Genomic DNA, 11985 nt, shown 5'->3' on the forward strand with positions numbered 1-11985 from the left:
GGATTAATAATTTGTCCGAAAGCAACGATCGCGTCCCGCCGGTATCTCCGGACGGACGGCGCCTGTCCTCCCATCTCTAACTCCAACTGCCAGCGTCCCCCGCGCGCTTGTCGCTCCCCCCCCGTATCCGATTCTCGTTCCAACTCGGCTGAAAGAGCCTCCCTCTCCCTCTCTTTTTCTCCCTTGTCACCGACGTTCAAAATCACTAACCGGCCGATAGATGGGAGAGCAACGGAGGAGAGAGAGGAGGACCCACGAGAAATATACGGCTGGTCGTAGCAGATAAACGATGTATCGATAAAGCGAGCAGACGTGCCGCTTTTAGCCGGGCTGGTCCCCCGCTTTTAGACAACGTGTCCCATTCAGTCCCATTCGTTGCTCATTCCAGCTGCTCGGGATGTCCCGCTTGTTTTAGTGATAACCGAGCGTTGATATTTACAACCTAACGTCGACAAAAATCTTGCCGGGCTAATTTATTTGAAAACAAAAAAAAAAGAAAGAAACGCTCACCTGTATACATACATACATACATAGATTTTTTTAGTTTTGCTAACATAGTATCGTCGTGTAAAAAAAACAGTTGTCTTTTGACCGGCGCAGCTTCTCCGTACTTCGTTTCTCTCCTCTTGTACCTTAACTTCAGACGCCTTACGACCCGATTGTTCTTGAGCATATTGTTCCGGGAGAACGGAATAGATTTTTCTCTCTTCGTTCTCCATTTTATCTCGATTTTTGTTCGAACGGCGGATAGACTAGGAGATTCGCAAGACCGACCGATTTCGTGGCGATCGAGAATTGTAAAGTGTCGAAGACTCGCGGCGGAAGGCTTTCTCCGAGCTCGCGCGCTTCGGCTCGGTACTCGGTAGCGATTCGCCTGCGAAACACCTTAACTACGCTAATTCGCCGTCTATACATGCCGGAGGTAACGTCTCTCCGCCGCGCGAAGGCTCTTAGAGGCGGTCGTTAAGCGTTCCGTCTCTCGTCCATCAGCCAATCGATTGATGCCTGCGCGATTTTACAAGAATAGGCCCGCGGCGTGAGAATCGAAAGCCGGTTGTGAGTAAATAAACGCCACTGTGCGGAGCGAGGAGGGGGAGGGAGAGGAGAGGAACATTCGCCGCGAGTACGCTATCGTACGTGGGGGGGAAACGATATCGCCGCCGTCGAGTTTACGTGAATCGTAATCACATTATCGCGTATCGTAATCGCATTAGTTCTCCGACTCGCGGGGCGCGATCGAGCTCAGCTCGGGAAATAACGATACGGGGAATAACGGGCGGGCCGAGGGATATGTTTTTGTCGGTCGAAAATATTCAACCTTCTCGAATTTCAATTTACAGAGTTACGATAATATTAACCTTTTATTATAATATTATTCTGCGTTTTTACCGTTACGTAATCCCTTCCGTATATAACTCGTATTTCCGAAATCATTACCGATAATTTTACATTTGCGTATTGCTACGCGGATCCCACGCTCGGAACGGGAAAAATGATATTGATAATTTTTTTGCGCACGAAATCGCAATCTCGGGTGGAGCCCGGGCGCTCGCATGCCGTAAAATATCGCAAAATATCCTTCGAGAGACCGCGCTCTGCCTCCCAGTCACGCCGAACGTTTTTCCCGAACGGCGGAAAGGAGCCGGGCGAAATTTTTCGAGTCGCGTCGGCATTCCGACCTGTCGTGCTCATCGAGCCTCGAAAACCGAAAACCGCAGGCTAACGACGGTAACATCCGAGAATTTTGTAGTGGCGGCGACTGCTCCCTCTTCCTTCTGCTCCTCCTCCTCCTCCTTCTTCCCAGCGGTGCTTTCTCACCTGCCTACAAGCGAGAGTACACGGCGGCGGTACCCTTATAGACCGGGGGCAGCATTGTGTATGTACGCAACGTGTATTCACGGCTCGCTCGCTCGCGGCGGGACAAAAGAGATCCCTACATCCTTGCGTGGCTCGGCATCGACTGGCCCAAGTTGGGCGCGGAGGTGCGCCGGCGTTGGCGGCAACAACGGCGGCTGGTAGTGGTGCGCTCAGACGCGTATTCGTCGCGGACGGGATGCGATTGGTCCGTGCCGCGCGCAGATTGGCCGATTCGCCTCAGCGACGGCGTAGAGCGGAGCCGAGTCCACGCGGACGCGCGAGTATACACACGGCGGACGGCTGTTCTCTCGCTCTCTCTCTCTCTCTCGCCCTCTCTCTCATCCGTCTCTCTCTCCACCTATCTTCTCTCCTCGCTTGGTCCTTGTCCTCTCTTCGTCCCCTGCGCGTCCGCGGCCGGGGATTTATCCTTTCCTTTGCCTCTCGATTCCCCAATCCCACTTACTTCGTCTCTCACTCGCTCGCTCGTCCGTTCGAAAGCAGTCTCTCAGCGGCGTAGCGCAGCGAGAGAGAGAGATCCCTCGGACGAGATATGAATTCACGTTCCTCCTTTTATATTCCACGCTCGCCTGCCCTCCATTTTGCTTGCTCGAGCCCCTTGTCTACCTCGCCGATCTGCGACTACCGTATGTGTCGGCCGCACAGCTATCTCACAGGTCCCACTCTCTCTCTCTCTTCTCTCTCTCTCTCTCTTTCTCTCTCTCGCTTTTTCCGCCTGTATATGCGCATGATCATGCTGTTCCGACGTCGTCTCCGCTCTTCTTTTCTCCCTTTTTCTCCTCTTCTTATTCCTGGTCGCCGTCATCATCGTCGTCGTCGTCGACGTAGGTTTGCACGACGCGGTTAGTCGCTCGCGAAAAGTACGATACGGAAGAGGAGAGAGCAATCTCGGAAGGAGGAACGCGTGTCGCGTTCGCGGGCGAGAGAAACGCGAAGAAGCCGATCCTCAAATATTCAACGGCGCTCCGGCGCGCTTTCGCGTGTGTGTACACACGCATGCGACGGGACGCGACGACGACTAGTAGCTATCGTTGCGGTTTGTTAGGCACCGGTCCCCCTCGCCCCTCCCGTCCCCTGTACCCTCGCTGTCGTTCTAGAGAGGTTACGCGATGTATGTGCACGCGTATGCATATACGTACATCCTGCATCGGCACGTACACATGTTAGGCACATGCGCCGTAGGCGCGTCGAGTGTACACGTGGTATTTCATGTATTTTACATTCTGCGTTTAGAAACACGCGACCGATAACGACACGCCGGGGCACATCCACGAGTGCCCCGTATCCAAGGGACTGATATCTCTGTTGAATTAGAAAGTGTCGCAGAGCAATATGCATATACGCGCCACTTTAATTCTAATTACAAGAACGTGTGTAACACGGGCGTCTCTTTGGCCCGCCTTCGCAATCGATCGCTCATCGACAATGTACCTAGTTGTCGTGCATTGTAATGCTAATGATGATTGATAGTTTTACAATGTAATTAAATATCATAATGCTAATAACGACGATTGGCGTCGGGCGTCTGATAATGTACTGGAGGCGTTCTCTGGAGTTCTCTCTCTCTCTCTCTCTCTCTCTCTCTCTCTCTCTCTCTCTCGTTCCGCAATTAGGAAATCGGAATCGCTCAAGCTCGCGCGCGACGCTCAGACTCTTCAATCATCTGCCGCGCACTACCGAGTACCGCGTGTCAGCGCATAAACGCGAACCCCCCATGTCATTCCGGGCCTGTAAATACGAGAGATCAGCTCTCGCGCCAAATGCTAACGCGCTGGTATTTCCTGTGTCTCGGCGCGCAACCGTCACTTTGTGACAATTACTCCGAATGAGACTATATTCGTTAGCAAACTTAACTTGCTCTTCACTCGCCGTAATCGTCCCGTTCTTTACCGTACCGTTGTTGTTGAAGCGAGCTATAGGGCTCCGCCATTAAAAGGACAGTAAAAAGGCTTTCACTATTATCTACTCGTTACTATTATCCCGATGTGCATTCGCATGACCGACGATTAGACCGACGGTTAACGACGACGAGCGTTCGGAAAAGCTGATTTCTGTTCCTACAGGGGGAAAAGGGAGCGATAGAGATAGCCGAAAAATCCGAAGGATTTCAATTATGCCGGTCCCGACTGGTCGCCGTGCGAACGCCGAACTCCTCCGCCTCGCTTCTCAAGAGCACGAAGGCGCCAACGGGGCGCTCCTCTTTCTTTCTCTCTCTCTCTCACTGAAATAGCGTGAGTCGTTAAAGCGCGGGGGCTCTGTTGGTCTCGCTCGTAATATTTCGCCAGTCTACAAACAGCCGTTATTTTTGTTACGGGGATAATCCTTTCGGGGAGGACGGGAAGTTTGTGCGATTCGTTCGTGGACTTACGAGCCTGCAGCCCCCGGGATGATCCGACTTTGCGGACTCCCGGCGAGATACACGGGTGTCCTGAATCTGCTCTGTCTGGCTGTCCTCTTCAGTCTAAGATTTTTTTTTTTTCGATCGATTTGTATTTTCTTCGACGGAAACATTCAAAATTGATGGTCTTTAAGCCGTAAAATTGAGAACGGGGAATTGTGTGTGTCCAAACATGGACTGCAGGTAGCGGAGGGAACCTTATTTTCCACTTAACACCAGCACCATTTAACTCGACCTTTTAGTCGGACAGGTTTACAACACCGGGGTTTATGAAGGTATACGTATATATAAAATATGAATGATTAATGACCCACAATGGATAACGACACTTTCCGATATTTTCACTAACAAAAAATCGATCGCACACAAATCAGTATAGGATTCGGAGAAAGTCAACTTATTGCGGGACACGTATACGTTTTATGGCACTATGTCGGAACGCTGCAGCTAGGGAACGAACAACGGGGCGGAGAGATGGGGGTGATCGTTCGCGAAAGCGTGGCTGGTGCAACGACACGCATCGGCTTGCGACGGGCTTGCGAGCGAGGGCAACGTTATCGCCAGTTGCACACACCATGTGGCTGCGGTACGGTGGTTAGGGGCGGTTAGGGCAGTGCGCCGCAAGGGTGGTCAAGCCGCAAACGAGACCACCGTCCTAGCTATCTGCTATCTGGATAACCGCCATCGCCGCCGTTCTCTCTCTCTCGCTCTCGCATTTGCCGTCGCCGTATCGTCCTTTCCACCTCCGAACGATGCGCATGTACGACGACAGGTAGTCCGCAATGTCGCCGCCGCTCGCTTATCGCACTAATTCTGAAATCGGGCGATAATCGTGCGAGCGATACTACGGTCTATAACGAGGCGCCGCGACCGCATTCTGTCGCTTCGACGACGCAAATCCGACATGCGAAATCGGATCGCTCTCGCGCCAACAGCGAAGGAGGATCTCCTGCATCTATACGTGTCGCATCTAATACGATTCGATGTAGCGCTTACGCGTCTGCGGACGCGATGCGACGTCGCGACGCTTATTCGAATTGCGTGGAGAGACGAGGGGGAGGAGAGTCGACGAAGAGGAGAATGATCGAGCTCGGGATAACGGGCGAAGCGATGAAGAGAGAGAGAGAGAGGGGGGGCACGCGTTGGCGCGTTTATTAGTGTCCAATTGTAACGAGGAGAGTTGTGTAGGGGGGTAGCGCGAAAGCGAGCGCGTGAACTCGCTCATTTGCGTGTCTGTTAATTTGTCGCGTTGTGTGCGCGCCGTGCCGTGCCGCGCGGAGAGTTGCCGTCGACGTGACGGACAGAGGGAAAATTAGCTCTTTGTGTATATGAGTGCCACCAACTGTTGGAGCGCGTATACTGCTGGGAGGATGCCGACGACGACGTCGACGACGACGATGACGATGACGACGCGCCATGCGAATAATAATGATCTGCATTGCAATAATCTTCGAGCAGCGCGAATCAACTCAAAGACTTTAGCGATCGTTCCCCGAGTGCGAGGGTTAAATAAATAAAGCGAAATGTTGAAATAAAAAAGAGAGAGAGAGAGAGAGAAGACAAAGTCGAAAACGGAAGGATTATAATGTAGTTGATTGTTGTCGCACGCGTATTGTCGCGCAGACATTATTTTATAGGCTGTCGCGCGCAACGCGACGCGATAAGTTTACGCACGCGAATAATCCGGCGCGAATAAACTGCGGTAATACGCTTCGCGCGTAACCTGCCGTTGCTCGTCGTCGAATTAACCGTAATAACCGACGCATTTAGCCGCGATATACAAATCTCGCGGCTCCAATAGTCGCCACCACCACCACCATCACCACCACTACCACCATCACCGCCGCCGCCGCCGCCATCTCCTCCCCATGGTCCTCCCCCGCCCGTTCCATCCCCCCCCCTCGTCTCCCCGCATCATTCCTGCACTCACTCGCGCGCGTCGCATATGATTACCATGCAAATATACGGTCGGCAAAACCCGCGTAAAACCACACACACACTCTCTCTCTAATATCTATCTCTCTCTCACCCCCTCCGTCATCACGATCTCACCCTTTCCGACTTTATTCCTCCCTCGTTCGTCCAACCCCTTTCTCCTCCCGAAGCGACCGCCACCCGGTCACATATGCAAAACGTGCCACTATTATAATAACATTACGCCGATGAACCTTCCATTGAACGCGTGCATGCATCGCCTCGCTAATTATACACCGGGTGGTGGGACTCGCACGGATTCACGATGCGATATGAAGGCGTAAAATACAATCGTTTTGACTCCGACTATGCTCGATACGCGTATATTTTTCTCCTCCCTTTTTTTCTGGGAAGAGAAGGAGGGAGGGTTTTTATTTTTCTATGCCCGTATACACCCGAATGCGCGCGCGTGGGCGGCGGTCGAGCTCGCCCCGATTTGTTTTCATGACAATCACGAAACCGTCAGCACGCTGCCCGCGCGCGAGCGGCGGTGACTGCTCTCTTTTTTTTTTTTTCGTTTTTATCGGCGAAATAGTGTCGTAATTTTCATGACGATCCGCCGCTGCCCGCGCCGTGCCCCGGCGCATACAACTAAATATTGTTGATGTCTCTTTTTTGCGCTAACAACGTTCGCGTGGATGGAGTAACGAGTGGTCCTTGTTTTTTATTTCCACCGACACCTGCCCGCTGTGTGCGCAGCCCCGATTTTTATCGGCGTGCCGGCCACTAATCATTTTGTTTTTAACAGAGCGACAGGTCATCTCGCCGCTTCGCTCAACCGCCCCCGCCTTTCCCCATTACTAACTTTTCGCATTTTCCTGGATGCCGAAATTACGTCGATTATAGTAGCGTTAAGAGAAAATTTTGGCGACAGAAAATGTATCCTTTTAGGATTACATGGATAAAAGTCTCGGCGGAATTCAGGAAGGAGGTGTTAAACAAGGATGAAATGAGCTAATCTTAATTATCGTATATGCCATTTATTTGATTTTCATCTGACCTCTTGTAAATTTCTTAATCTTGAGATATTTACAATCGTCTCGCATCTGCCATTTCGCTCTTACGGAGTAGTAGAAAAATATCACGGTATACTTAAAACCTGTTATTTACAAAATGTACAGATAAGAGACATGAATAATCACAATTATAAAGAGCGATCGTGCGCGCCAAGCGAAACGGATCGCAATCTAGCGGCATATAAAATGCGAAACAATCGGCAGTAGAGGCTGTAAACACAACTTTTTCGTTCTGAACGTTAACTTGCGAAATTTTACGAGCTCGAAGTCGATATTATTTCATAGCACACTGTTTGGCGGCAAATCCTACGAGAATTTTCTACTCTATCGCAATGTAATGGAAAAAAAAGTAACTAACTATATAAATCATCTATACAAATGTTATTGGAAATATTAAGAAGAAAAATACTTCTTTTTGTCAAATGTTCCAAATCTTTAAAATAATCTCGCAATTTTCGATATCGCGTTTCTGTTGATATTAATTTACGTCGTTATATATATCGCAGTCTCGAGCATTTTCCAGATTTTGGTGCAAACGCTGACGATCATTAAAATCCGGGAAATATATCGAAGTCTCTGATTCGTCCGTTTGGCTCGGCCTCGCGCCGACGATCCCGCTTTGTTTTTGTTTTTTTTTGTCAAACACGAACGAGCAACAACAGCGATAACAAAGAGAACCAACAACGGTATCACATAATCCGTCGTAACGTCATCCGCCGCGTTCCGAAGGGACTCTCGGCGTGCGCTCTGTTTCCATGGAATGGCCAGTTGATAGCCTCTCACACGGCTCCGTACGTCTCATACGTATACGATCTCGTAGACGGTGGCCTTCTTGTCGCCGGAACCGGTAACGATGTACTTGTCGTCCGTCGATATATCGCAACTGAGCACCGACGAGGATTCCTTCGCCTGTAAATATAATCGACAAACGTATCGTCGAGTGAGCGCGCGATAACAGTTATAACCGCCGCGCTTGCTTGCGCGCGGAAAGAGAAAGAGCGGGAGAAAGAGAGAAAGCGAGAAGAAGAAGAAAAAAAAGAGGAGAAAGGGGGATGTGACGTTGTAAAAATTCGAGTGAGCGTCGGAAGAGTCGTTTTACGAAACGTCGAAAAGAAAAAAACGTAAACATATTTACGAGCCGCCTTGTAGACATCTATTATTATTATTGTGCCACTTCGAATTCCGCTCGATAACGAAATCGCGCGTTCAGCGCGTAGCGAGTGATTATTCATAAGCATTATAAATCAGCATTTTTTCTGCTTATCGAGTCACGACTCGATGGCTCGTTTATATCGCGTAATTATATAGTGTTCCTTAATGAGCTGTTTCGCGATCGTCCTCGACGCCTCGTCTCGCCGTCTTGTCCCGCGCGCGTAACACCGTACTTATTCTCCGCGTGAAAGGTGCGAACGTAATTTGTGTAATTTGCACGCCGGGCTTGTAATAAACGCAGATGGCTGCGGAATTTAAATGTCAAAGGTGTATATTATTCTTTCGTTTGCGTATCTTTTTTAATATTTTCAAAACACACTTTCGATTTGACTTGCTCGATAAAATAAATCGACTGGATAAATTAAATAATCGATTCTCTCTGTTTCTCTCGCGGTTTGCAACTCCAATAAAAAATGGCAATAATATTTAAACGCGGTTTCGCATCAGTTATTACACCCGAAGGCTCCTTTCTTCGCGTTTATCGACGTGAAACGACGACGGAGGGAGATTACACCTAATTAGCGCACCAACCTGGAATATCGATGCCCCGTAAGGAGTACGCCAAGCATTCAGCAGATTATCCTTCCCTGTAGAGACGAACCACTTGCCGCACGAGGCGAACCTCAGCGACAGTACGCACGACTCGTGCAGGTGCAGCTGATACTTGTCGGACTTGGTTGCGTGTAAAACCTCGACGTTAGAATTTTCCATCCCGACCGCCAGCCACTCGCCGGTGGGGCAAAAACCAAGGGAGAATATTTGCGAGTTAAAGTCGTGCTGCTGGAGCTGTCTGCCTTCCCGTAGGTCCCAGGAACGGACGGTGTTGTCGAGACCGCCCGTCCAGAGCTTCGAGCCGTCAGCGGAGATGTCGATGCACGACGCTCCATCCGTGTGGCCTTGGAATTGCCTGACCAGGGTCTGGTTCTGCAAATCCCACACGGCGATGTTGCCGTCGCTGCAGCAGCTGAAGCAGACCTTCGAGTCCGGTGAGATGGCTAGGGCGTAACACGCCGGCGCCGAGGAGGTGAGCTCGGCCTTGATCCTCGGTGTCGGGCTGGCCAAATCCCAGATGCTCAACTGACTGGCCTCGCCGCCGACTATTAGCGTCCTACCGTCCGGAAGTAATTTGACCGACCTGCGTCAGAGGGGCAAAGAGCGAGACCGCTTTTTAGCATTAACCGTTTTTTTGCGTTTATTCCCGCGATAAGCGCCTTATCTCGCGCCTTATCTCGGCTCGCATTCGATCGTTTTTCGATCGCTCTTACTGACCTGATGTAATTGTCGCGTTGCAGACAGTCGAGCTGCGATACAGGCTTTACCTCGTTCATACCAGCCTGGCCGATGTCCCAGACTTTGACACAGCCTTTACCACCGGTATAAACGTACTTGGTCGGATTCGAGATTGTCACCGCGCAGACTACCTCGCCGTGATCGAGGGTACTAATCTGACGCGCGACGCGCGGTATTCCTGGACCCATAAGAGCGTCCTGCGGGAACGGCACTGGCTGCATCTGCCCGTCGCTCAACACATGGTAGCTGTACGCACTGCGAAACCCCGTCCGGCAACGATCACGATAAGTCTCTCACCCGATCTCCGATATCAATTTTTGTATAGATCAAATTTCATTTCAACACGGCAAAATTATTAAAGTTTGAACGATTAAATTCTACTCGCGATTCAATTTTGAAAACTAGCATCTGACTCTGAGTTCAATTAATTTTATCTCATTCCTTAACACCGATCACCACGTACGCGTTATTAGTAGTAACCTATTGGTGAAGAGTATAAAATTAATGAACGACCGAAATTCTCGCTGAGCGACACGAGTGCCGCGTTGCGACTCGTGCATTGCGGAAAAATCCGGTCGGTTGCATTCCCGGAGATGATTTTGGATATACTCACGGTTTTCCTCCTTGCGTCCCGACGGAACCGACGGAGGTCCTCAGTGCCGCGTGCGGGTCGTACAGTGTTTGCAAGGCGACGGGTGGCCGCGGCGTCGCGTAACCGTTATACGCGGCCATCACGTCGACATGCGGATGCTGGCCGTGCGCTACCGGCGCGAGATTATGCGGCGGTGGCAGACCGGCCGGCGGATAATGCAAGGAACTCGGGTAAGAGACCGCGGGCGGTGGCACCGAGCCGGGCGGCAGGCTCGGCGGGCCCTGCGACAGCTTGCCGGAGCTCGACGATTTTATGCCGCCGCCGATCGCCGCCACCGTTGACCCCGACGTCGGAGTGAACGACTTTGAGATCGGTGTCGTCGCCTTCTCGCGCTCCTCCATCTTCTTGGCCGACGGCGTGCTCGCGTTGCTGCTCGTGCCGCTTCTGGGCGAGTGCGGCGGCATGTCCTTCTTCCCCACGGTCTGCACGCCGGCCGCCCCCATCGACGGCACCACCGACGAAACCTTGTCGAGGCCGTTTTCGCGGGGCGACGTCACGCCATTCATCACCGGACTGGGCGGACCGTCACTCGCGTCATCCACAACTAAATCCTGGTCGCTCTTCTCGCCGTCACTCTGTGCGGAACACCGATAATCGCGCGCGATTAAGCTTGTCATCCCTCAAGTAATATGATTTTTTTTTCATCGGCCACGACGTGATATCGGATCTGGATCGTTACGTCTATTTGCTCGCGAAAAAACGATAAATAAAATGTCGATTTTAATTCTAAACTCCCCCGGAAGTGCGCCACGAAGCGACAGGTAGAGAGAGAGAGAGGAAAAAATTTTTTTCAACGAGAGAAAATTGTTAAGTAAGGGACGTCAAGAACGTGTTGTATCCGTTATCCGAATAGCGGTAGGTATTATCGTCTTGATCGTTAAACAGTTACGGCTATCATCGTTTTACAGCGAGGATTGACAACAAAGAAGCGCTTCTCTTCGCGCGGCACGGACCGAAAACTACACGAATGAGATAATCTCTTTGCCATTAAAGTCACTTACATGTCCGGCGTCCTTACATGCCTCGTGCTCCTTCTTCATCTTCTTCATCGGGTGCAACGCGTGATCGTGGTGGTTCTGCGAGTGATGAGAGTGGTGAGTGTGAGTCGCCTCTTGCGGCGTGCGCGCCCGGTTGTACTTGTCGGCCGGCGATATCGAGCCCCGCTGTAAAACACATCACGCGGCGTTAGCGCGACGCCACTTTATTACGCGAAGGGGGCGACGTTAAATGATTGCCGCGCACGTTTACGGTGTATACAGTTCGATCGCTTGAAGGAGGGGCGAGGGGGGGGGGGAGAAACTCGCGAGCGGATCGTAATCGCGCGGTGGATTGTGTCGATATTCCAACTATACCGCGCGCGCCGACGACGTTCGCGATAAAGGGAAACATCCTCTCCTCAAAGACAGACATTCGCGTTTCGCGATACGTGATGGTATACATATATATGTATGTATATATATATAGGTATATATATACATATAAGCGCCCCGTAAACCGAACACGCGATACGGGATGAAGATACGCGTCGTTCGAACGGGTATATACGGGCCTCCCCGCCTCCCTCCCCC

General features: G+C 51.1%; 1 protein-coding gene across 1 annotated transcript in view; it reads right to left on the reverse strand.

Annotated features, from left to right (window-relative positions):
• Window positions 1-7211: 7211 nt before the first annotated feature.
• Window positions 7212-11985, reverse strand: part of LOC105450433 (protein groucho-1-like) — a 23911-nt gene continuing 19137 nt past the window's right edge. Inside the window, exons 8-12 of the mRNA XM_011690269.1 lie at window positions 11414-11580; window positions 10379-11011; window positions 9745-10020; window positions 9007-9610; window positions 7212-8172 (exon numbers count right to left, since the gene is read on the reverse strand). Coding sequence (XP_011688571.1) covers window positions 8062-8172; window positions 9007-9610; window positions 9745-10020; window positions 10379-11011; window positions 11414-11580 — 1791 coding nt within the window. The 3' untranslated portion in view covers window positions 7212-8061. The remainder of the gene's footprint in view (window positions 8173-9006; window positions 9611-9744; window positions 10021-10378; window positions 11012-11413; window positions 11581-11985) is intronic.

The sequence above is a fragment of the Wasmannia auropunctata genome, unplaced genomic scaffold (assembly GCF_000956235.1).
Source record: "Wasmannia auropunctata unplaced genomic scaffold, wasmannia.A_1.0 LD336061.1, whole genome shotgun sequence".
Classification (NCBI taxonomy): domain Eukaryota; kingdom Metazoa; phylum Arthropoda; class Insecta; order Hymenoptera; family Formicidae; genus Wasmannia; species Wasmannia auropunctata.